General features: G+C 34.0%; 2 protein-coding genes across 2 annotated transcripts; one reads left to right on the top strand and one right to left on the bottom strand.

Moving 5' to 3' along the window:
• Positions 1-4832: 4832 nt before the first annotated feature.
• Positions 4833-5661, bottom strand: LOC132164090 (uncharacterized). Its single transcript, XM_059574507.2, has 2 exons — positions 5250-5661; positions 4833-5027 (listed from the first exon to the last, which is right to left on the bottom strand). The coding sequence occupies exons 1-2, from the start codon at positions 5581-5583 to the stop codon at positions 4999-5001; spliced, it is 363 nt and encodes a 120-aa protein (XP_059430490.2). The 5' UTR covers positions 5584-5661; the 3' UTR covers positions 4833-4998.
• A 2023-nt stretch (positions 5662-7684) lies between these two features.
• Positions 7685-23484, top strand: ABH1 (ARM repeat superfamily protein). Its single transcript, XM_059574506.2, has 19 exons — positions 7685-7922; positions 8147-8206; positions 8785-8841; positions 9314-9385; positions 10578-10640; positions 11621-11797; positions 12509-12640; positions 14181-14247; positions 14653-14852; positions 15575-15645; positions 16369-16453; positions 17684-17752; positions 17907-18025; positions 19465-19603; positions 19722-20222; positions 20472-20771; positions 21620-21798; positions 21904-22015; positions 23081-23484. Exons 1-19 carry the CDS (start codon positions 7839-7841, stop codon positions 23183-23185), a joined length of 2592 nt encoding a protein of 863 aa, XP_059430489.2. The 5' UTR covers positions 7685-7838; the 3' UTR covers positions 23186-23484.
• The last annotated feature ends 3681 nt before the right edge of the window (positions 23485-27165 follow it).

Raw genomic sequence — 27165 nt, 5'->3', positions numbered from 1 at the left:
GTATGGTGCTTGTAATTGCATTCAGCAGTGATTTCACTCCCAAAGAATTGTCTCCTGAGTACATCTAGAAAATGCCTGCATCTGGTTAATCATTTCTGCATATATCGCCATTCTATGGATACCAGATAGAATTAAAGCCTGGAAATTTCTAAGAAAACAAAGGGGAACCCCATATGAAGAAAGTTCTTCCATAGCATTCCATTTGCATGCATTTCTCATCCCAGCAGTCCTCCTTTTGGTAAAGAATAGGTACCAAGTGGCTAAAAGAAAAAAAAAAAAAAAAAAAAAAAGTTGACTCTATTGAATTATTGGCGACCAAGATTAAGATATTATGATTTACAGAGAAATTGTGCCATGTGAAGGGAGGTGTTGGTTCTGTTGAGAAGAAATAACAAAGCTCTTGCCATTGTAGCTGAAAAGCTCCTCCTTTATCATAAGTGCAATCTTTCTTAGCTCAATAGTTGTTGGGAGGAAACCATCCAATGGAGAAATCTTTTTTAAACTTTGTTGGTATGAACAAAAAATTCTAGGATCTTTCATAGCAAGGTGAAAAAAGTAGTTAATTTTCTCTCTAATATTCTCTTTTGGGTTAGAACATTGTCTAGTTTTCAGTCTTCTTCTAAAAGACGGTTGGTTAGATCATGGGGATTCTTCGAGGATGTAATTAATTGTTGAGTTTTTTTTTTTTTTTTTTTTTTTGTGGTTGGTTGGTTGAGTATAGGGTGTTTTATTTGTTTGTTTCTCAAGAAAAATACAGTAAACTATCTCAAAAGTGAAAGAGATAAACAGAAAAAAACAGGATACCCAGGCACAACTACCTAACGAGGGTGGAGAACATCATCCAAAATCTCCTTGAATTGGTGGATTTTTAAAAATCACTTTTTTATTAACTATATTTTAAAATTGTTATTTTTCCTAATCACATATTTTAAAACCACTAAATCAAGCAGGAGAGCCAAATATTAGACCGCTTTGTGTCAAGTCCACCATTGGTCTTCTAGAGTTCTAGGCCATCTTCCCTTACACTCTTTATCAAGAATCTAACATTGATATTATGTATCCATTTCACTTCATCCTTAACTACTTCATCGAATTTTGACAGTTTCTTTCTCGCCTCAGCTTCTTTATAGTGGTCATTGCAGTTTCCTAGTAGGGATTCAGATAGGTTTGACGGGACCTCTTAAAATTCGTACACCTTTAAATAGTGTTGGTGCTCTTATCTGGGACCTTTTTGCTTGAGTAATCACTTTATGCTGTCATTCATAAAGGATCGAGTCACTTGTTTAGTCTATTTCATATTCTTTGATTGTTCTGCACTGTTATTTTTGTATTGGATCTGTAATCCGTTGTTGGTGAGCCCACCTCTTTTTGGTGTTTTGATCCGATGTAACTTTTTTCCAATTTGATTAGAACTTTCAATGATAGCATCAAGGAGCATATGATCATCACCACAAACCTAAGGGTCTGTTTGGTAAACAGTTTCGGCAAAGGCAAGACAATTTCACTTTTTTATTTTTCTAACATTCTTACTTTTTACATTACATCAATTACTTTTTATTACTATTCAAATAAAAAAAACTATTATAAAAAAAAAAAAATTCATTTTTCAATACCAAACATTCTTCATTTTTCACTTTTTCAAAAAAAAAAAAAAAAAACATTCTCATTTTTTTTTCACATTAATCAATTTTTGTTACAATAATACCAAAACCAAAACGAAATCGTTTAAATTAAAGAATAAGACTATTTATGATTGTGGTATCTGCTGATTTATCCGATGAAATCTTTTGGCCCTGTATGAAAATCCTGAGACCAAATCGCCCTACATCAGGGAAAGTGGTGTACGGAGTGGAATACGCATATGAAAAGCTATCAATTCATTTGGTGGGAAGTTGTCAAGCACTGACAAAGCTGAGCCTATCCACAAGGCCCAATATACCTGCCTCATAACAGTTCAACTCCATTTCATTCCAAACATGACCAGTTTTTACCTAAAAGATCATAATTTTTTACACCACAACATTGTTGCACATCATTTTTTAAAAAAAAAAATTGAATGAATCAACTATTAAATTTATGAACTTATGTGAGTTTCGCACAAAATGAATGAAGGTTTTATTTATTTACTATATAGAGATGATTAAAAGATAGTTGAAAAAAATAAATTTTATCATTTCTCTAAATTTTTTTTGGGGTTAATATGTCGGTTTTCATGCAACGTCAAGAAATATAGGATGTGATAGTAAATCTCTTTAGTTTTTTTTTTTTAAAAAAAAAAAAAAAAAAAAAAAAATTGTGAATAAACCCGTTAATAGAACTGTAAAAAAGAATACAAAGAAACCCAGAGCAACAAAAAGAAACAGGGGACCAGAAGGGCCAGAACAACTAAGAAAGAACAAACACAAGACAAAAGGACAGAAACACCCAAAGCGACAGAAACAGCAAGGAACGAACAATCAACTAGGCAGTAGGCAGCAACACTCACTTTTTTTAATCTTCATGATTGGGAAAAGGACTTTTTTTTTTTTTTTTTTTTTGGTCCAAAGTTACTATTATGATACAAGTACCACATTTACAACAAGATATACGAAGAGCAAATTAATTTTGAGTTTTGTTTGTTTTTGCGTAAATTGATTTTTAGAAAATGTTTTTTGAATTTTTTGGTGCCCAAACCGCACCGAGACTCGACCAGGACCGCGTCAGGACTTAACCCGAACCTCGCTGAGGCCTAATCGGGGGAGCTGATCGGGACCACGCCAGGATCTGACCGGGGCTCTTCTAGGACTTGTCGGGACCCGATCAGGACATCGCAAGGCTCGACCACGACCTAGTTGGAATATTTTCATAATTTAAAGTTTGATATATATATATATTGTGATTTTTCGTACGCATCAAAATACTCAGAAATAGTTTTCAAGAAATCATTTTTCAGCGAAAAACATTTTTCAACGAAACAAACGGAGTCTTAGTATTAATAATAATAATAACAGTTTTTTTTAAAAAAAAAAAAAAAAAATCAACAACAACAAACAATTATAAAAATTCACTGGATATTCTCCTATGAAAAAATAAATGGTAGAAACTCTTTTATCAATATATGTGCTTTTGTCTATCTTTTAAAGTTGGGTGCTGACTGCTGGGGGTTTATATCCAAACACTTGGTATTTTTTTTTTTTTTTAATTTAATTTAATTTTTTTTTTAGAAATTCTAGAATCTAATAAAAGAGGTTTAATACGGACACAACACAAACCCAACTCATAGCCAACTTCTCTCCTACGTGTAAAAAAATTTAAATTTTAAATTAAACAAATTGTCTTTTTTCCCAAATTTTCATAATCCCAAAATCTTCTCTCTCAAAATTTTTTTTTTTAGATGATACGTAGAAGAGAAGTTGGCCATAAGTTGGATTTGTGTTGTGACCTTAACATTTTTCCTAATAAAAACTCTACATTTTACCTATAAAAGTTCACATGGCAAGCTTAAACCCAACTTTGACTCAACTTCTAGACCAAATTTTTCTCTCTCTCTAGTTTAAGACTCTCTCTCTCGTCCATAGGCAGTTTTTTTTTAAAAAAAAAAACTTAAGAGAAAAGTTGGGCCAAAGATGAGTTTAAGTTGTGACTTTATCATTTATCTTTTTCTTTTTCTTTTTTGTGGAGAAAAAAAGACGAAAAAAAAAAAGATGATGTGACATCTTGCCACATAGACTTTTATGAACAAAATATTAAATTTTTATTAGATTCTAGCATTTTTTTTTTTTTATTCAAAGCGGGAGAGGGGGATATAGACGAATATGGTGATAGAATACTTGGTCTGGTTTAAATGGTGATAGAGACGAATATGGGGCCACAAAATAGTGTGAGTGAAAAATGAATTTAATTAAGGGGTAGCTATAAATAGTGATAGAATCATACATCAGCTGTTTTAGAATGAGAGTTGGGTTTACTTGAAGAAAGGGATTTAAGTATGATAACGATTTTTGTAATAATCCTATTTAATTTGTTTTTTTTTTTTTTTTTGTATTCTATTTATTAGTTTCACATTTCTCATTAAACAAGATATTTGCACTTGGGCTTGAATGCTTGATGGGGATAGAGAGAGTTGGGCTTGCTGTATTTATCTTCAAATCCAGTCATATATATCATGAGCCACTAGCCACCATAAGAGCAATCTAAATTGTGATTGTGATAATTGAATTAATTAAGAGGCTAATAAAAAAAGGTTAATTGAATTAAGAGATGTACGAGATTGAATTTACACGTGAAAGAGAGTGTTAAAGTATTAACTAAATAATTAAATTTATATATCTAAGCTTCTGAAATTCGGCACGGAATATGTTCAAAGTCTCGTTTGCAATATAGGTCATGTTTGGTAGACAAGAATAGCCTTAGAATGAAATAGTTATTCTATTGTTTGATTGTACATCATTACTTATTCCTATAAGAATAGAATATCATTTTTTTTTTAAATGCCATTATTATTATTATTATTATTATTATTATTTCTTTAATCCCCATGGGTGATCGACTACCCTGGCCACCCATGGGGAAAATATGTTTTTTTTTTTTTTTTTTTTTTTTTTTTTTCGGTGGTGTCTGTGTATAAAAAAGAAAAAAGAAAATAAATTTGTTTTTTGGGAAATAATTTTTAGAACTTGATATTTTATGAAATTTGATTTAAGTCCAATGAAAACTTTTGATCATTCATATGTTGTCATCAAATGAAAAAATATGAATGATAAAAATTGTTCATTTTTACGTCATTCTAATTATATAACAATCATATAACGCACGATTATAATAATACTTGATACAAATATAGAGGTTTTGTATCATATTCAAAGCGAGTACAAATCTCCATTACTTCTTAGTTAATTGGTAGACTAATATTACTTAGGGAAAACAATATATGATAGTGTGCTGAGTACACTGAAAGACATGTCGTATACGTAATTAAGCACCATCGTTATTTTCCCCCTCTTTTTCTTCGACTTGATTTCATGCCTGTGGCGGTGGGACAGAATAACCTGAAAATCACAACATTAATTAGTATGTCCTTTTTTCAATAATAATAATAATAATAAGCGAAAACCACACTTATTCCCTTAATTAAATGTTCAATGTTCTTGTAATTTACCTTACCCTTTTCACTTATTAGTTAGAATTTTACCTTAAATCTAACCTAACTCAAAATGATAATAACATCCTACACCACATAAAAATTTTAATATATATATAAAAAAACTTACTTCCACATTTAGTTCCTGGTGCAACTGTTTTACCACAGCTGCGAGCCACGTAGACCACCTTCTCCATATCAATCACCTGCTCGATTTCTTTGTTAACTAAACTGCACACGCATGGCACGTCAGCATTCTTCACCACCGCACAGCAGCCCCACGATGGCTTAATCTTCGGCCCCGATCTACGCACATACTTCTCGCACTGTGACGCAAGCCCTAGCACATCACCCTCACAACCTTTGCCCATGATCACTTGCTCACCATTGCCGGACGATGAGATCATCAATAGTATTCCGGCAACCACCAAGACTGCCAAAGAAAAGCAACCAATTTTTGCCATCTCTAGCTCTCTCCCGGCCACCTCTAATTAATCCTAATTCTATGTGCCCTAGATTAATTAATTTATAGAATGAGATTGAGGATTACTTTATCTATTTGCATGGAGGGTTGAAATGACTGAATTGGGCTTGAAATTGGCAATGAGAAGTGAGCTGTGTAGGGTCAGTTTTGGATAGATGATTGCGTTTTGGACTAATTTTGCTTTTTAGCTAAGAATTTGTTATGTATGATGATGGGGACAATATGCATGTTAGCATCACGTGAACTTTGCCATTGTGAACATTGTCTTATATAGTTGGAGAAGGTGCATTATCACTAATTATTTAAATTAGCGAATCTATGAGATAAATCCAATCTCCAATAAAAATAATCAAAATAGCTACCGAAAAAATACAAATTTTTAATTTAACTACTCATTTTTCTATACGCACTCCAACATATTATCTATTATACTCTTTATTTTTTAAAATGTTATTTTGTGTGAGAGACAATGTGAAAGAAAGAGGAGGAGAGAGAAAGTAAGAAAGAGAAAAATAATAACAAACAAAGTTTATAGTATGAATATTGAATATGCTAATTAGCCTATTTAACTATTCATACTATAAGGAAAATCTACAAAATAAATATTCTGCTAGGGAGAAAAAAATGCTAATAATAATCAGATCTAACTATTATAAATGATTTGTCTATTCTTAGTTTGAGCAAAAAGTAAGAAACTACTATTCATCCAAAAAGAGAGGAAAAAAAGAAGAAGAAATATATAAATAAATGAAAAGTATATATATATATATATATATATATATATATATATATATATATATATCTTTCATTAATGAATTGCACCATTTGTGAGAAATTTCTAACATGTGAGAGCGTATGAAATAAATAATAAATAATAAGATAATGACACAAAGATAAACGTGATTCGGTCTATGATCTACATCCATAAGATTAAGCCTTAGGCTAGAGATTGATCTAATGGATCTAGGGGGACCGGTAGTGGCCAAGGTCCCCCCAAATTACAAGAAAAAAAAATTAAGGCAAAAAAAAAAAAAAAAAAATTGATAAAAAAAATTAATTTAAGGTATTTTTTGCCAATTGGTTCTCAAAAAAAAAAAAAATTTGGCCCTTGGTTGCCCCAAATTCAAAGATGGTTCCATCCCTGCCTAAAGCTACATTAAGCTCTTATTTATCTGAGTGATATTTACAATATAACATGCCCTTATTTATGGGAGAATCATGTTGGATACAAATAAACTTCTACTCTAACTAGGTTAGTTAAGTGATAATATTTAATTATTCACTTGTAACTCAGTGATAGTTTTCAAGTGTCACTTAATGATATTCTTCAATTGTAATTCAGTAATAGTTTTAAACTGAACTTTATGAAATACTCTAACAATTCATGATTTATAAGAAAGCTAGAGAAAATTCTGGAGAAAAATGTCGACCTTGAACAAATGTGAAAATATAGAAAATTGAAAGAGACACCTTCAAATTGCTTCTTTTTTTTTTTTTTGGTACTAATTAATTATTATGCCTACATGCATGTTACTTTACTAATATACCAAATTAACACATATTTATGAAAGTTTGACATATTATGTTATAGAAGAATACTTCATTTCTATTTAGATTGTGTTTATTATATTTTTTTTATTTGGGAATGCTAGGTATTCTTATGGTATTCTCGTGATCTCATGTGAAAATTATTTTCTAAAAAAAAAAAAAGGAAGTGATGTTTATTTATCTCACTTGATTTTTAGAAAATAATATCCACCAAGAACTATGAGGACACTCGAAGAACATTCGGAGAATACCTACCATTTTTCATTTTTATTTATACATAACTAAAACAAAATTGGCCCTCCCAAAAAATAATTCTTAACTCCGCCACTAGGGTACATTGCTGGCCACCCTCCCAAGGGGTTCCCATTTTTTCTCTTTATTTTAATTTTTAATAAAAATTTAAAATTAACGTGACATTGTGCAAAAATGGCTGAAAATTTCTAAGAAATAATTTTTTTTTTTTTTTTAAAAAAAAGTATATAGTTCAAGCTATCCGCCCAAAAAGAAAGAAAGAAAGAAAGAAAGAACTCTAATGGGCCGGACCTCCGGGGCAGCTCGGATTAGGGTTCAAGTGAAGTTGGTTCTTTCCCCAATAGTACAGGCCATGAACGATAAAACCCTGCAAATTCCCACTCTCTCTCTCTGTGAAAGTCTCTGCTCGTCTCTCAGCAAAGAAAATAGGAGAAAATGAGCAGTTGGATGAATCTTCTTCTACGAATCGGCGACAATTCCCAAGAGTACAGCACCTCCTCCGACTTCAAAGACCACATTGTCTGTACCATCTCTCTCTCTCTCTCTCTCTCTCTCCGTGTTTCTGTATATATGTATGCATGTGTGTATTACTTTGTTCTTGGTTACTCTGAAACCCTATTTTGCTCCACACGTGTTTTTCACGATCAATTCGTGAACCTTTCTCTGCTCTACCTACCTACAAAGCGGCTATCGCGAGCTTTGCACTTGACTGAACACTGTTGGGTTTCGTTTCGGACTTGCAGGAAACATGTTTCGGCGCACTTCGGCGAGAGATGGAGCACTCCGAGAACGATGTTTTGGATGTAATGTTCGCTTCTTTTTCTTATACATAAGTGCATATACTCTGTTTACTTCAATTAGCGAGGAATAGTAAAAAGGGTGTGCATTTAGAAGAGTAATTTTATTTTTTAAGTTCTGAGGTGTAATTTTATTTATTTAGGATGATATTGGCTCTTTGTTTGCTAAGTGGAAAAATTAGAAGAGTAATTTTGCTTAAGTTAACTGTAAAGCAGAAAATTGAGAGGAAGAAAGTTTTAGGTTTATTAATCGTTGAATATCAGTATGGGGCAAGTGATAGTTAATATTTTTTTCTCCAAAGAGCAGGCCCATTGTTGATTTATTATGGTTAACATGTACATATATATATTGTACTTGCATAGCTAATATGTGTATAGATGTGTTCTTGCTTCCAAATTCCAGTTCCATGCTTGACACCATGTCTCTTCGAGCTCCCTATGTTGTGTCTGCTGTTCAATTTCAATAGATTATCATTTGACATTTATAATTTTGAATAAGATGTTTTTTAATGCTCTGTATTATGTGATGATTTAGCTGTTATGCATCTATTGAGGTATTTGCTTGCTTGTCTTCTTGCTGACAGTTCCTTCTCCAATGTGCTGAACAACTGCCTCACAAGATTCCTTTATATGGGACAGTGGTAAGTGCATTTTCATCATATTGCTCTCCATTCTCGTTCAGCCTTTTCATCTATGTTTTTGCTTTCATTCTAGAAAGAGCATATATTTATTTGAATGCCATTGCATATATATGGATACATGTACTTATTTATGTCTCTCTGAATGTAAGTTATGAAACTAAATGTAGAGGTTGATTTCAGAATACTCCATTAGGCTTCTTATCAAAGATACTCCATTAGGCTTACTGTGTGTGTATTTATGACTAGATGTTTACGTGCACCAACTAGAAAAACTGGTTAGAATTTGGGTATGGACATCGGAGATATACTGAATTATTGAATCCGTCTATGTTTTCCTCAATTTGTTTATCATAAATGACTGGATATTTTGTGCTTATTAGATGATACTCCCTGTTGGATACTAATGGATCTACCTGTCTCTGTCCCCCCCCCCCCCCCCCCCCCCCCCCTTCTTTCTTATCTCTCTCATTAGATTGGCTTGACAAACTTGGAAAATGAAGACTTTGTCAGGAAAGTAGTGGAAACTACTCAAACTAATCTTCAGGTGAGCTAGCATGTGTCTGGCAAAGGTTGCTAGGGTGCCTTTCTCTAGTTCTTATCTTACAGCTTAGATGCCCTAGCCTTCTCTGGTTATTCCTGATTGGACAGAGTTTGGGAAGAGGTTTTGATTGATCAGAAAGATGTCGAATGAGTAATTTTTTTTTTTTGTTTGTTTTGATTGATCATGCATGATTAAACATCTAATGGCCAAGGCCAGCAATACACATGATATCTGGCCTGGCCCATGACCAGACCTGGACATTGACTCTGCAGCAGGAGTGGTTAGAAATGAGAGAGTATGGGCCGCTTTGCTTTCTGTTTTTAAATTCATGAAAACAGGAAATGGTGCAAAAATTCACTACCAAACATTTTTTTTCTTCCAGAAAACTAATCGAAAATACAACATATTTGAACATTAAAAGTATGTTTTCTGTTTTTTTTATTCGGAAAAATAAAAAAGGTTCTTTTTTATTAAGGTTCTTTTTTGTTCTCTGGAAAAATACAGTGTTTTTCTTTGAATTGTTTTATGAAAACACAACCAAACTGGACCTATATTTGTTCCAAATTTTTAGCTCTCTGTAACAAGCTAAAGTTCTATTTTTTGAAATCCCTATCTCTATTCAAAATATTGATTGGATGGCTGCATTCAGCAACATTCCTTTTTCTCTAGATTTTGATGATCTTTTGAATTTCTGTTCGAAATCTGTTGTACACGCCCGGAGGCTTCTAAATGAGGTTCCTGATTACTTATAAAAAGAGAAATGATTACAGGATAGTAAATTGGATTTTATTCACTATTCCAATAGAACAGATTGTTGTTTAGAATTTGACCTTTGTCAGCACGAAAGGTGGGAGGTGGCTTTTGTTTTGTAGTGAGTCCAACTGTATCATTTTTATATAAAGATAAAGTTTTGTTAATAAACACTATTTTCTGCCATGAATAATGAGTAGAACGAAAATGATGCTGATGTGAAACTGATTTGGGAAGATAGACATAAGCTGCTGATTTTTGGCATAGGTTGGCCACCCAGGATGTGGAAGGTGTTGTTTAATTTGATTCAAGCTAGATAACTTCTATGTCATAGGTTGAAAGTTTGTTTTTGATCTTATTTGGACGTAACTTTCTTATTATTTTTTAGGGATTATTCCTGTAGATAACCTCTTGTTCTCTTTCTTTCTTTGTGGCTAACATTCAGGATGCCCTAGATTCTGGAAATTGCAACAGGATTCGTATTTTGATGCGGTTCCTGACTGTTTTGGTATGTACACTTTGGAATGAGATATGCAATAAAATCTGCAATTAACTTGTATTGTTAATTACCTAGTTCTTTGACATACACTGGGAAACTGTTCTACCTTATGGGAATATGACGTCTCTCTAGTTTTTGTTTGTAAACTTGACTTTTTAGCCTTAAAATTTTGGTGAATGGTTGAATTAGATCACTTATAACAAAATGATGTTGGAAGAGAAATTGGGATTTTGAATTATTAATATTGTTACTAAGACCTTTTTTTTTTGATAAGTAATATTGTGACTAAGACTTACTGAATTACTTATCAAAAAACAATGTTTTTTACTTGTACTGTTATGGTTGTATGAAATGCATGCTCCCATGCTTGTAGTGGGAAATTTTCAGTCTTATAATGCATAATGCATATTTGCATTTTCTACCCTTGTACTTATTAAAAGTAGAAACTCCAATAAAGTATACTCTATAAGAAAACCAGAATCAACATGATAAACTAAGTTTATTATACCCTTTATTTCTAGATTTCTGTCTATATACAGTTGGTGTTTGAAATGCTTTAGACATGACTACCTGTATACATCATGTGTAGATTGGGTAGCACAATAGCACCTATTTTCTGATGCCATTTTTTTTTCAGTGGATTCTTGCTCTTATAAAAAAAGATCTTTTTGAGATGGCGCTATATTGACCCCTTTCTGATATCAGTTTGGACACTTTTGAAAGAGTTTTCATGTTTTGCCCCTTTAAGTGCTTGGCACAATAGTTGCATTTTTTTTACTGGCTTTAATTCCGACAGGCCACATGACATTCTTTATTCTCTCTTTATTGTCATTTGACATGCACACATAAGTTTCAATTTAGAAGAAAATTTTGTATTCAGTATTTTTGTATTCTAGAGTAGGAATATCTTTGTTTTTTGGTGCTACTATGTACAGACACTCGTTTTTCTTGCTGAAATAGTTGGAATAATATACATCTATGTTCTACAGATGTGTAGTAAAGTCCTCCAACCCAGTTCTCTGGTCGTTGTCTTTGAAACATTATTATCATCGGCTGCCACAACAGTGGACGAAGAGAAGGGAAATCCCTCGTGGCAAGCATGTGCTGACTTTTACATAACTTGCATTTTATCTTGTCTCCCATGGGGAGGAGCAGAACTGATGGAGGTAACGTCATTTAGGTGCTGCATATATAATCTGCTGATTTTATGTGGCATTTTCTAGTCTATCTTATTATGAAAGTTATGATCATCAAAGTGGATTCTTTTTTTCTAACGGTATTTAGGTGCTGCATATATAATCTGCCTGATTTTATGTGGCATTTTCTAGTTTATCTTCTTATGAAAGTTATGATCATCAAAGTGGATTCTTTTTTTCGCATTATTCCCCCAAAGCTTAGACATCTCTTTCAACATTTTTCTCAACAACATCCTTAATCTTGAGTTCTCAAACTTTGGTATTTCATTCTTTTGCTTCTCATATTTTGTGCGTATATGACTATCATGGGCATATGCTTGTATGTCACAGCTATGAATTAAGTTGCAAAACATAGGGAAAAACATGGGATTGTTTGATGAATTGAAATATTATCACCATTTAAGGAAAAAAAAAATTGAAAAAAGCGAGTAAAATTAGCAGTCCTGTGCAGTCAATCATATTTATGCATTGATCCATTTGAAGCAAAGTTCCCTTTCGATAAAATGAAAAAGAACCATATCATAAGCAGAAAGCTTGACCATATAGAATATGCTAGTGTCTAACTGTTTATGTACTGTGAATTTTGTATGTGCCCTTCTAATCATTAGTTTTAATGCTATCAATTGTAAAACTCTCTCTATCTCTCCCCCTTGTTTATTGACATGGCACATCTATATGCAGCAAGTTCCTGAGGAGATAGAGAGAGTCATGGTTGGTATAGAAGCTTATTTGAGCATCAGAAGGCATGCTTCTGACAGTGGTTTGTCGTTTTTTGAAGATGATGATGAAACTAAGAACGGACTTGGTGAAAAGGTATTTTTGTAACTATCAATTGTTAGGGGGTGCTAATTGCTTTTTTTTTTTTTTTATAATTTTTTTTTTATGGCTTTCTCTCTCTCTAATAAACACCAACTTGTTTCTTTTTTTGCATCTCTCTTGTTTACATCTCATGTACTAGGGAGTACACTTTTAATTTTCTTTCCATAAAATTTGATTACTTATTAAATGAAAGATGGCCAAGACAGCTCTCAATTTGAATCCCACTTGTAGCCCAGTAAGGGCTTTGTTTCAGCCCACTGCTGCTTTCTTTCCAGCACCCAGTATTGACCCATTTAGGTCCCTTGATCTAGAAAAAAGAAAAAAGATCTGCAATTTAAAGCCAGTGTAAAATAAGACTCTTCGTAGATTTCTAAGAATAATAGGCCTCAAACAATCGTTGTTTAACAAATATAGAAATTGCTACTTAGACTGTTGGTGCCAGGAGGGTTGATCTGAAAAATGAGTGCATTTAGAATAAAATAATTTAGCTATCAAATAAAATTATAAAATAATTTAGCTATCAATTATATTCTACTTTGGGTTATACACGGAGAGCGAAGGATAAGGAAGCTAAACAGCTTCATAAGAAAAAGATGCCGCTGGGGGTGAAGAATTTGGAATGCTCCAATAACTTTGAGGCTAGGGGCGGTGGCTCGAGTAGGGTTAGGGATGTGGGGTGATCATGTGTAGGGTTAGCCTTTGTGTAGGGTGTTTCTTGTGAGGGTGTTTTGATTTCGGGGGTTCTTGGGTGGATCTTTTTGGGTTCCTTGTGGGTGCTCCTTGGGAGCTTAGGGTTTTTATTGGGTGTTTAGACGCACTCTTTTATACTCCCTGTGTAATCGTGTTGCGCCCTGTTGGGTTTTTGATATATACAAATTTACCTATCAAAAAAAAAAAAAAGTATTACATACTCTAATTATATAATAATACAAATTTAAATAGAATGAGGATATAAATAATGTGAGATTTGAAAATGCTCTGAAGAGAGTATTTGGCCCCGCTCTGTACACATAATAGGGGTGTAAACTGCACTATATGGGCGGATAACACTCTTGTTCTGCATATGCACTTTGTGATGGATGGATTTTAGTAACTGCCTGCCCATGACATCCGCTTTGCATTTTGGGTTCCTTTTTGGGCTTTTTTGAACTATGGACTTAATTTATCTGGGCCTCTTGTTTTTTTAAAGCTTTTATGAGCCTTTTTCTATGGGGTTAATCTAATTTTTGAACTAAATACACTTGTAGATTCTAATATGAAAATACAGAGAGCGCTTAGAGAGAGAGAGGGAGGGCTGAAGGAGATCTGAGGCTGCAGAGTGGGGGAGAAAGAAAATGAGGCATTAGGGTTTCATTTTCTACTTAACCTAGACAAAACAGCAGGGTGGATTAAATCATGAAATGACGTTTTATAAGACAAAACTATATATATATATGTTGCCATTTTTTACAACAATTTCTTTTTCTTGTTTCTCCTTGGATTACAATGGTGCAGCTGTTCTACTCAATCATTTTATTTTATTTTCTTTGTTCAGGATTTCTTGGAAGATTTATGGAGTCGGGTACAAGATTTATCTAACAATGGATGGAAACTTGATAGCGGTAATGGTGTTTTAGCTAAATCGTTGTATGAAATGGGCTACTAGTTCATTTATTCCTTTAATGCTTGAATTTGGGAAAATCATTTGCAACTTTAAAATGTTTTATGGCAATTGATGGTTTATAGGTAATGCATTAGTAGTAATTAATAATAACTATTGGTGATTGCACTGCTTTGAATTTAATGAATACAAAGTTGTATTCTCCTTTCATACAGTTCTATCAGGGAACTGTGGAAGGATTCGTAATTTTTTACAGAAGTATATAAATTGAACAAGTATGTATTTAACTTATTTATATATTGTATTGTATGTTCATTGATTAGTCTATGTTCTGACAAGCTAATCATTTGTATTCATTCGTGTTTTCTCTGGTTGGTTTTATGAGTTCTACTTTTTCACTTGTCAGTTCCTAGACCTCATCTTTCATTTGAAGCTCAGCTGGTTTCTGGTAAGTCTCATGAGTTTGGGCCCATTAGCTGTCCTGAGCAAACCCATTCTCCTTCAGCACTTTCTGGGATAAATTATGGTAGACAAAAGCATGAAGCGGAGTTAAAGTATCCTCAAAGGATACGCAGGCTCAATATATTTCCCGCAAGTAAATTTGAGGTAGTTTTCAATAGTAGATGTTAATGTTAAATGTATGTGGTTTAATATTTTCATTCTTCAGGGTTATCTGTGTATTTAACCTCTTTGGTTCTTAAGCTATTTGATTTTAAAATTACAAGTGCTTATTAAACTTTTGACCTCTAGGTGATACAGCTATCTATTAAACATTTTTTATTCTGTGTGGCTTAAAAGTTACCCTTCTGCCCTATATTGTTGGTCCTTTCATTTGGAATGTCCTAAAATATTGTCTGCAATATTTAATAACTTGTCTAATTTACCCTTTACTTTATTTGAATAGTCAATAAATACCCTTTTTCTACTTGCTTTATTTGATTTTAAATTAAGGAGGGTAGTTTTGTGAGCTTATACCTTTTGGTGACTGATTTGATGTTCCAAACTTTTTTGATTTGCAGACTTTTGTTTGCATTTCTGCTTCTTGATTTTTCATGCTATTTCGTGCTATCTCTTTAATAAGTTTTACGCTAGTTTTAAAAAGTGGATTAGACTGGACATAGCATATTCAATAAGGCTGCAAATAGAAAATTATTGCATTTATTCTCGTATATAATTCTGTGTTATCACTATGCTACTTTAATATTAAGTATTAGCATGTCATATTTCAGTATTTGGACTCTTTTATTTCTGTCAAATGCAAATTGGCAGAGCATTTGGAAACGGTGATTGATTGATGCCATAATTTTTTGTGTTCTCTTGAATGGCAGGACCTACAACCTATTGATCGGTTCGTTATGGAAGAGTATCTGCTAGATGTGCTTTTCTTCTTTAATGGATGGTTTGTATTGCTGCTATTTAAAGATTAGACCAATTTTATAGCCTATGTGGTTTTTCATATATATATATCTTAAACTTAAATTTCCTCTTCCTCTGTAAGTTTTGGGACATAGTTGGATCTTCAATCAAGTGCATTCGAAGGCTTTTAATGGTACTTAAAGAATTAGATGAGTCTAAAACACACGTAAAGCATTAATTGACTTCCTTCTGAAAAATAATAGCATTATGACACATAAGCATTAAAGCTTTCAAGCTAAAGAAGAATCCCTGAAAAAGTTGCACCTCCTCTTCTTGTTGAGGATGAGGTTATGGATTCAAGACCCACTGAATGTGTGTAATGTACCAATCAAATAACTAATTAAGTAGGAAAAAATTCATTGGACCATATTGTTACCTAGGTAAGATCTTAAGCAATGTGCCAGCCATGCTATGGTTAGAATATTGGGTCGGTGAGAGATTTGCACACCCTAGAATTTTTTTTGTACAACTTGTTAGTGTTTGTTAATCCTGCATATTGTTTTGCTTATAGTTTCAATTTTAGTTATTATATTTGGTCTCTTGTTTAATTTGTTTGATCTAGATCAGTTATCTTGCTGCTTTTTTATGCTCCTTAATTTACTTTATGCGGGTGAACTTTCCTATCCTCAGTTTTTTTTTTTTTTTTAACCTTTGGCCTTTAGTATTAATTTTTATTATTGATGTTTCTTGGTTCATGCAAAGCTAGTCGAAAGGAATGTGCTTCCTTCATGGTTGGCCTGCCGGTGCCTTTTAGATATGAGTATCTTATGGCAGAGACAATTTTCTCCCAAGTAAGATTTTGCAACCTTGCCATTATGTTATTTGGAAATTTAGCAAGATCCTATGTGTTATGTGGTTCTTCCTGATTATATGCTTTCTCAAATCGGTTACACATTTATGTGGTGTCAAATAATGTATTTGATAGGGGTATGATACATTGTATGATTTTATAGTGATTAAATAGATAGCTGATGGCTAATTGTTAGGAGTTTACCACATTGTGCCATTATAGGGAACTACAGTCTTCTGTGCAATATTTTGTGTCAAAAATACTATGGAAAGAGTGAGCTTCAATCTTCTTTAAGGTTATACGCGTAAAGTCGCGCTTGCCATTTGAAGTCATCCTTGGCCTCTCATTTCTTGTGTGAATTGCTAAGGGTCTAATTGAATTGAAGTAGCTCCTTCTGCTTCAATGTATTTTTATTTGTGTTTTTGTTAAATTGAATTGAAGGATACAATTTTTGTGTGGACCAGGTTCCCTTATAATGTGAAAAATGAAATAATAGGATTTTCCAATGGTAGTTTGTCATTAATCATAATGCTGCACCCTATCTCCATATATGTGAGACATCAATAGTTCTCTTCATTTTATTAGCATCATATGGTACTCTTTACTGGTCACACTCTGTACATGCGATTTCAAAAGTCATGTCAGTTTTTATTTTATTGCACTATTGCTCATGCACATGCATTTCTTTCTTCTATTTTTTTTTTTTTTTTTTTTTTTCTTTTTTAAGTGATGAAGCAAAATGCTATGCATTTACCTTTAATACATATTGAAACCCTTAATATGCAAAGCCTTGGTCAAGATCTTGCCAATCTTGATAGGAGTTTAATCCATTGCTTCAGGCCTGAAAAATTGCAGAAGTTGGAACTTGTAGGATTTCTTAAAGAAGCTGTAGGGAAAGATTTATTTGGTTTGTCCCCTTAACCCAACTAGTCCTGGTGCAAGTTTTGGCTCAATTTAATTGCAATATTCATGTTGGAAACCAAAACCATATGAAACATGAGGTTTCTTTGTCATTTTTTTTCTTCCCCTTGAGAGTATATGGAAGTGATACTTGCTGCAGGCAAATTGTTAGCAAAGTCTTAACTTGCAAAACTGAGGAAAAAAAAGGGGTTTTATTATGTTTAGAATCTGTTTCCAATTGTTCTCGGTATAGCTTTAATACTTGCATTTGTTAACAGTTTGGTTTAGTAGAATGTCCGACTTAAATGATACTTCTGCCTCTTTCTTGCAGTTACTTATGCTACCACAACCTCCATTCAGGCCAATATATTACACCCTGGTTATCATAGACCTTTGTAAGGTACTATGGAAACTTTATTTTAGTTGAAGCAAGTCTTACCACTTCCTCTTTTGTTTTCTTGGAAGGATCTACCAGAGGCTCTGTAATAAGTTGCATAGGCAAATGAGATTTGTTTCATTCGTAAAGTTATCTGACTATGAAGTTTTATTCTTAGGCTCTTCCCGGGGCATTTCCTTCAGTTGTAGCGGGTGCAGTTCGTGCTCTTTTTGAGAAAATAGCTGATATAGATATGGAATGTCGAACACGGCTCATTCTTTGGTTTTCACACCACCTGTAAGTTAGTTACATGCTACTATGAGATCTAGCCATCAAAGGAATGTAATCTTGTTTTATTTTTTATTTTATTTTTTTAAAAAAAGTACACATCCCTCTTGAACTACTACCCCATTTAGTAGCCCCTTTAACTACCACTACATTTTCATTTACGCCTCCAAACTTTAAAAGGTGACATTGGGCCCCCCATACTCACCACATGTCAAATTAGACATTTTTTTTTTCATTTTTCTTCCCAAAATACCCTTAAAGATATTAAAAAATAAAAAATATTTAAAAAAATGAACAAAAGAGAAAGAAAAACTGAAAATACCAAAAAGGGGTGTTGCCCTTTTCCTATTAGCCCCTTAATTTTTTTTCAAAGAATTATTTTTCGTATTTTTAATAACTTCAAGGATATTTTGGGGAGAAAAATATAAAAATGTCTCATTTTACACGCGGTGAGTATGAAGGACCCCGATGTCACTTTTTAAAGTACGGAGGTGTAAATGAAAATGTGGTGTAGTTCATGAGGCTAAAATATATTTTCCCTTTTTTTGTGGAAAGGTTAAGTTTTATAAAGAGAGAGTAGCAATGATACGAGGAAGTCCATTCCTCCAAATAAAAGCAAGATTGAGTATTGCTCTTTGAACTGTGTTTATGTAATTAACAACTGCACTTTTAGTTTTTGCTTTTGAGAATCATTTGGATTTGAAATTGTACCAAATTTGGAGCTAATTGTGTAAAAAGGAATGAAATTTATTTAGAGGAAAAGTCTGCACATTGCGTCACTCAGTGGCCACACGTGCTAATAATCGGGTACATTCCATTTACTTGGCTCAACTCAACTAGACCTTAATCTTGGCTAGTTGGGGTTGCTGCCTGAATTGTTTTCCTATGTTGTCACTATCAATGGATTTCTATCAAAACAATGTTTTGTTCATTTAATAAAGAAGTCGGAACTTTCAGGATTTGTCGAGGCCTTGAATTTGGAATGTGTCTTTGCTAGTTATGTATGTTTCCTTGAAAATCTGAATTATGGGTCCAAATATATGATCTCTGGTACACTTGACAGTCTAGTTTGATTATGTCTGACCATGGTCAGATTAGATGTCCAGTGCACTAGAAACAAGGAATACTCTTTTTCTTTTTCTTCCGCCGTTTGTGTTTGGGACAGTTCCAGGTTGCTAAATATTTATTACGAATTTTCTCTGAGGTTTAGTGAACTTACTATCAAGGCATGTCCACATGAGTAGAACTTAGGTGCTTAGAACTACAGCTAAGTTCATGATTCATCCTCCCATTATTTTTTTTGGATAAGTAATCGACACGCCTCTAAGTGCACAAAAAGTATACAAAAGGAAACACCTTACTCGAAGAAGTTCATCCTCCCATTATAGAAGTTGAACATATTCTTTACTTGGTTTATGTACTTTTTTAATGGCATCCTAACCATGCAGATCAAATTTCGAATTCATCTGGCCATGGACAGAGTGGGCATATGTCTTGGACCTCCCAAAATGGGCCCCGCAACGTGTGTTTGTTCAGGAAGTTTTGGAGAGAGAAGTCCGTTTGTCATACTGGGACAAAGTTAAGCAGGTAGTAACAAGTCATGCTTAAGTCTGCTTAAGCATGGTTGTAACTGTTTCCATAAGAGTCAACCTCTAGATGGTGTTAATCTTCTGACGTATTTCCCTCGTAATCTTTTTCCATATAGAGCATTGAGAACGCACCTGGTTTAGAAGAGTTGCTTCCTCCGAGGGGTGGACCAAACTTCAGATTCAGTGTTGATGGTGATACAGAAAGAACTGAACTGCATGCACTTTCTGCAGATCTCAGTAACATGGTGAAAGGAAGGGCAGCTGCCCGTGAGATTATTTCATGGATTGAAGAAAGTGTGTTTCCACCTCATGGTCTGGAAGGTACCCTCAAAGTGGTCACGCAAACTTTTCTTGACATTGGATCTAAAAGTTTTACACATTTGATCACCGTCTTGGAGAGATATGGTCAAGTAATTACAAAGATATGTCCTGATCAAGACAAGCAAGTCATGCTTATAGCTGAAGTGGGTTATTACTGGAAGAATAATGCCCAAGTGGCAGCTATAGCAATTGATAGGATGATGGGTTACCGACTTATATCTAATTTAGCCATTGTGAGATGGGTCTTTTCTCCAGAAAATATAGAGCAATTTCATACATCTGATCATCCATGGGAGGTACATCATCGCAGTTTCTATAGATTGTTTTGTTCCCTGTTACTTGATGGTTTATGTATGTTTACTGAATATAACCAGCACCCAAGCCTACCCCCCCACCCCCCCCCCCCCCCCCAACCCAAAAAAAAAAAAAAAAACCAAGAGAAATATTTTTGGTTATTTGGTTTTCCTTCCTGTACTGCATTGGAATATTATAATAATTATTTTCAACTCGTCTTGTAGATGACCTTTTCTTTTTCCCATCTACAGGTTCTAAGAAATGCGGTTAGCAAGACATATAATCGAATCTCTGATCTTAGGAAAGAGATATCATCTCTTAAGAAGGGTATTGTATCTGCTGAAGAAGCTGCAGCAAAGGCAAAAGCTGAGTTGGAGGTTGCCGAGTCAAAGCTTACACTTGTAGATGGTGAACCTGTTCTTGGTGAAAACCCTGTGAGGTTGAATCGTTTGAAATTGCGTGCCGAAAAGGCTAAAGAGGAGGAGATATCAGTACGTGAGTCTTTGGAGGCAAAGGAGGCTCTTCTTGCTCGAGCCCTTGATGAAAATGAGGTGCTTGATATATAATTCATAGTAATGTTTCTTTATTCCCCACCCCTTTCCCCAACACCTTTGATCTGTTACAATTCTGTTCACCATCAGGGAAAAAGAATTAATGTGCTTTTCATCAATCACTAGTCTAAATGGAAACATAGCACATATTGTCATCTTGGAATTAGGTGTTATAATCAAAAAAATTTTAGTAGTTATGTATGGTGGCAAAAATCAGACATGTTTAATATTGCTTGGATGGTTGGGTGGAAATGCTGCTCTATGCTTTAATTTCTGACAAGGATTTTGCTTTATTTTGCTTTTTGCCTTTTCAATTCTAGACTCTTATCATCTTGACCTTCTTGACCTGCAGTGTATAACATCTACTAAACAATGTCTCTTATGCTTAGTTCAGGCTTTTTTTTTTTTTTATCCTTTCTGTTTTTGCTTTTTACATGAAAGACATCAACATTGATTCTTTCCTAAATAATGTGAAAGACATTTATTTATGTGCCTTGGCTTGGAAAAATGGAGCAGAGATACATGTCATCGAATGGCAATTTGTACACTGCATGCATGTAGATTGAGTTTACTATTGCTTGGCTTTTATTGAATAATTCATGCAATGGTGTATCTGTGAGTCAGCAGTAGGCGCTTCCAGCAATAGTAAGTGTGATTACAATAGCTTCCAACATTTAACCATTGTTAGAGCTTACATGACTGCGCTAGATGAGATTTTCAGAATAGAACATTTTCTTTTGGTTCCTATGATCTAGCACCTCCTTACCTATAACTTAACATTTTCATTTCGGTCCCTATGATCTGGCATTACCTTACACATTTGTTTCTACCATGATTGGCGTTTACAGGCATTGTTCCTCTCTTTGTACAAAAACTTCTCTAATGTATTGATGGAACGGCTACCTGATGCATCTATAGCTGGAACAATGCGGGAATTGAAATCTATTCAAGTCGATTCAATGGCAGTTGACCTTGAAGAATCATCAACGATGGAGGTGGACAATGAGAATGAAAGACAGCAAAAGAGGTTAACACCACCCCCCCCCCCCCAACCGAAAATCAATAAATAAAAGAAGAAAAGAAACTTCTTTATATTGGCATCCCAGTAATAGCTCTGTTTTATTTTTGGCAGTCAGCCAAATGGTGGAAGGACAAGCAACGGCTATAACATAGGTGAAAAAGAGCAGTGGTGTTTGTCAACTTTGGGCTATGTCAAGGCCTTTTCGAGACAATATGCTTCTGAGGTAAATAAAGTCTATTGGCACTCCTGTTATTCCTTCTTTATGGTTTTGTTGGAGTTTCCTTTTCCCATTTCCTTGTCTCGTTTTCTTAACTCTTCTATATCTGCAGTACATTTCTGCTAATGTAGCTGCATATTCTCTTTTTTGCTATAATATGACATATACATAAAGGATAAACTATGTTAGGGTGCTAGCCTATCAATCTTGGTAGATTGTCAACCATTTCAGTTTTAAGTATCTATTTTATAATAATGTAAATAATCAATAAATTAAGGAGGTCATATATGGGAGATGAGTATGCACAAAACATGAAATTACTTCTTTTCTCTTTAAGAAAAGGTGTATTTATTGGTCTATACGTGCAATATTATCTAATATTCAATTATAAGCTAAGATGTTTATTATTTGACTCCACTAACTCATGCAAAATGTAAAAAAATCTCACCTTAATAGATCTATTTGAACGGACTGGAGGAATAAATGATCCTGGAAGAATATCTAAAATGGCGATGCCATGCTAATCTTCAATTTCTTTTATCTTTTGGGAGCTTTTGTTTTAAGAATTGTCTTTAGAGTGCATTTTACTTTCCATTTTCTTTTATCTTTTCTTATTTACAATTTCCTATAGTCTTGCTGCATGTTACCCACCTTAGCCCCCTTGCTCATGTTATGAGCATGTCTTGGGGATTGGCAGACGGTCTTATCTTTTACAGCATAAAGCATTGCCTCACGGCATGGTGGGCCTTCTTTTTACTGCATAACTTTAGCATTGTGTGAACATAATTATACTTTTGTGGAATGTTGATGGTTTATTTGGTCCTTTCTTAAGTAGATTTATGAGTGATCCTATGCTAGGGTTCACGGGAAAGAAGGTTTTTTCTGTTCTTAACTAGTACATCATTATTTTCAGACTTTGATTGTTCTTCATGTAATGCATCAACCTTTGGAATGATCTGGGGCTTGGCTGTGTGCTGTATATTCTGCTACATGTGTGTACTTACTGTCATCTAATACAAAGATCTTTTGTTTCTAACTTTTTTTTTTTCGGCGTTTAATATTGGCCGGCAGATATGGCCTCACATCGAGAAGTTGGATGCGGAGGTATTAGGGGAAAATGTGCATCCTCTCTTTCGCAAAGCTGTCTATTGTGGTCTACGATGCGCCCAATCGTGATTTGATTTGTTGCGTAGGGAAGCAAAACGGGAATGAGTTGGCACGTTACTTGAGAGTACTTATCTGCCCCAACATCTAGCGGGGCAGATTTGTTAGGCAAAACCTTTAATTTGTCTATTTGGGTTTTTTTTTTTTTTTTCCTTCTCTTCCGGCTTGTTAGAAAAGAAGAAATATGGTAGTTTACAAACTAGTGACTATCATAAGAAACAACTTTGATGAGACTTAATGTGGATGTGTATATTGTACATGGTAAATGATTAATTAATGCACGCTGCTTTGACTGCGTCTGCTTCCTATTTCTTGTATTGAGCATATTACTTTTTTCGGTGGGGCCATAGGAATACCTTTCAAATAATTCAATCAATGGGGATAGATTTGGATATATCATCCAAATTGTTAACTCCAACCATTATAAATCGAAGTACAAATAATATCTGGATATTTGGCACTAAAGTTTGATAGTTGTAGACAAGGATGAACATGCCTTTTATACTTGTTGGACTTTTCTTTATGTTCCATCGGCAATAAAAAAGAGAAGCCAGAAATGACAACTTCTTTTACTATTTTTCTATTAAATCAAAAACAAAATGGAGAATTTTATAGGGTTGGGTCTTAAAATGGGCAATTCTATTAAAGGGCGAGAATGTTGTGAGTGATGATTCTGGCTGATTGATGGTGGCGCGGGCGCCGGAGCTGCCGGGATGGGGATGTGTCATACGGTATGATGAAGAATTAAGGGGCAATCATTGAGGGGCATGGTGGAGGGAGATTGTGGGGATTCTGAGAACAAAAAAAGTGAATTCATGGGATGGTGATGATAGGAAAGTGTTGGGAAAAGAGAATGCAAATTAGGAGAGGAAAGGTGTTGATGGGAATGGACATTCGTGCCTGTCAACTACTAGTACTACTGCCAGGGCTTTTGAAAGCAAACCAAAGCTGCCAACCAATGCCTGTTTTTGGAGGAGATCTATCAATTGAACACTGAATTTATCTTCTTTTTCTTTTTCTTTTTCTTTTTCTTTTTATTTTCTTGGAAGATTGCTAATTAGTTCTATTAATTGAACAGCCTAATTAGCTCTTATATTTATATTCTTTTATTCTTTCTATTTATTTTTTTTTCAAATTTTTTTAAGGAAGATTGTTTATTTCTTTTCTATTCAATGTGTGCTCTCTCCTTTTAAATTCACATTCACTTCAGCTTATCGTGAACAAAAATGATATACACTACACCCTTCTATTTGGCAGTGTCCATCAGTTCTTGAATTTTTTTTTTTGAACAAGAACTGATTCAAAGCACTGTGACATCAACCTAGTTTAACAGGGGTGTGACGAGCCAATGGGGTGTAGAATTACACTTTCTTCCCACATCAACCCCAGTAAGATGAAAATCTCGAGAAAAATTGATTAAGATTTTATCTCATTATTTGTGGGGAGGTTGAGGTGGTGGATTATGTGGGGCTCATTGTCTTTGGCTAGTGCTGCTTTGCCATTTCTCTTTTGCCATTGTCTGATCTATTCAACTCTGACAACAAAGAATCTATTTGTTTTCTGTTTTGTTTTTTTTTTTCTTTCGGTTTTCCTTTTGGTGCGAAGATGAAGCCAACAGCTGTAATCCGAGGTAATGAATCTTATGATGCAGTTCTGCTGTTTTTGTGGCACCTGCAGAGCTGAGTCACCAACTTTTTGGGCTAAAAAAGGCCTGCTTCCCAATGGCCCAGGCTCTATGGAAATTACTTTAATCAATGGTTTATAAAAATTACTTTTAATTGTGCTTAGGGCCTGTTTGAGATTGCGTTTGAGAGGCCTAAAAGTGCTTTTAACACTTAAAAAGTGCGTTTGAAGAAAAAAAGTATTCGTTTGGTAAAAAATTAAAAGCGCTTTTAATGGTTCAAAAAGCTTGAAAATTGTCCAAAAAAAAAAAACACTTTTGGCAAAAGCTTTAAAATGAGGTTTTTGCCCAAAAGCTTTTTTTGACTTAAAAACTCTATTTTTCAAACGCAATCTCAAATAGGCTCTTAAACTCATTAAGTTAATAGATTCCATCCTTCAATCCTTCAATCCCCAATGTCTCTAATCTTTCTTCATTTCATACTTCATATTAAATTTCATAATTCTAAATGTTTTATATATTGCCAAGTTATTTAAATTTTAAATAATGTGACACTATATACACTATTAGATGCAACAAAATAAAATCTAAATCGTGAAATTGGTTATCTATTTATTCTAAGTATTTGGTTTGGAATAATTATCGAAATTTTCAACAACAAAAAAAATGATAAAATACCTTAGAAATTCTAGAGGATTTTTTTATTTTTTTTATTTTTTTTTCCTAAGTGGAAGGGGATAAAGGGAGAAATTCTAGAGGATTTGATCCATGTGTGTGCTATTGTGTGGGCCCTCGTAAAACTCATGCTTTTACTTTTAGGACATGGGCTCGTACATATGGGCCCAAATAATTCGTTTTCACACTACATTGGTCCATGGGCCCATCTATTTCAAACACGTGAATAATTCAAGTCATGTGGTGCACCTTGTTTTGCACTTGGGTGCCCCCACAATGTTGTGTGATGTTGTACCAATAAGTTTTGTCCTTTTTGTTTTCTTCCTCTTTTTTTTCACCTTTCGGCTAAGCCTATGGGCTATGGGGGACAAATTCTTCTTTCAAATTAGGTTGATGAAAACTGTTGTTATCATGTACGATAATTAATGAATAATATAGAATCGAAAAGAAAGAGAATTAATGAATAATATAGAATCGAAAAGAAAGAGATTAAGAGAGAGAGTCGAAAACACAATTTTAACGTGGTTTGGCAATTTGTCTACGTCCACTTAGAGACGACTGTATTTTTACTCTTAATGATTTGGGGTTACATCATACATATATATAGAAAAACCCTAAACCCTACTTGTACGGACTTATTAAGAAAATTTCCAAAATACCCCTATTAAAATTTTTTTGTTTCTTAAAATATATGATTCTTACGTGCATTTTTAATATAATCTGACATCTTTCTTTAGAATATGTGAGAAGTCATATGTCAATTTAATAGACAGTATTGAAAGAGAAATAATAGAATTCATTTATTTTTTTAATCATCTTTATAATGAATTGATGCATCTATTATTGAATTTGTGTGGGGTCCAAATTTGTAAGATGAGATGAAAAAAGATGGAAAAAAATATTGACGTAAATCATTTATCGGATTAAAAGACCCGATTTGAGGAAAACCTGTCATAAAATTTGGGGATTAAGATCTCTAGCAATTAACTCTCCAAATTACTAGAGAGAACTCGTATAGGACTCACTTGTCCATATAAACGTCGGGTTTTCCAACCATCTATTGGGACTGGCGAATTTTATGTAGACTAACTCACATGTGTAGTTGAATAGATAATTACTGTAGATCTTGACCCGGTCCAAAATTTGGTTGGCCTAAACTTATGGAAACACCTTTCATGTGTGCTTTTTGTATGAAAGTGAATGATGCTTAGTATTGGGGCACTGTTTATGTTGACACTGAAAGTTGGTGCACATTGAAAAGCAAAGCGTGAAAGACTCATTCTCTGGCCTAAAAGAGTTGGGAAGAAGAGTTCATAACTTAGTCAAAAGGCTGAGAGGGGAATTGTAGTTCTGATTGGACAAAAGGTCATAGGTAATGAGCATCTGTGGGCCCAACTTACCACCCTTATGTGGAATCAATATGCGGCTTTTAGTGGGCCGAGCACAGGCCCAATCAAATTATTTTTTATTATTTTATTTATATCAAATTTAAGAAAAAGTTTGCTTCATGATGATTGCTTGCCTTCTAAGGGGCCATTTCTCAATCCTTTGGGAGAAAAACTTGATGGCGGACATAAGCTCTAATTATAGTGTCATAGAATGTTGAATGGTTTTTTTTTTCTTCTTCTTCTTTCTATTATTTGCACTGCCTTTTTTATGTCCTTTTACTTTCACAAGCTTCCCTTTTAATCCCTCC

The sequence above is a fragment of the Corylus avellana genome, chromosome 8, assembly GCF_965113065.1.
Source record: "Corylus avellana chromosome 8, dhCorAvel1.hap1.2, whole genome shotgun sequence".
NCBI classification, from domain to species: domain Eukaryota; kingdom Viridiplantae; phylum Streptophyta; class Magnoliopsida; order Fagales; family Betulaceae; genus Corylus; species Corylus avellana.
This window is presented reverse-complemented; position numbering and strand designations above follow the sequence as displayed.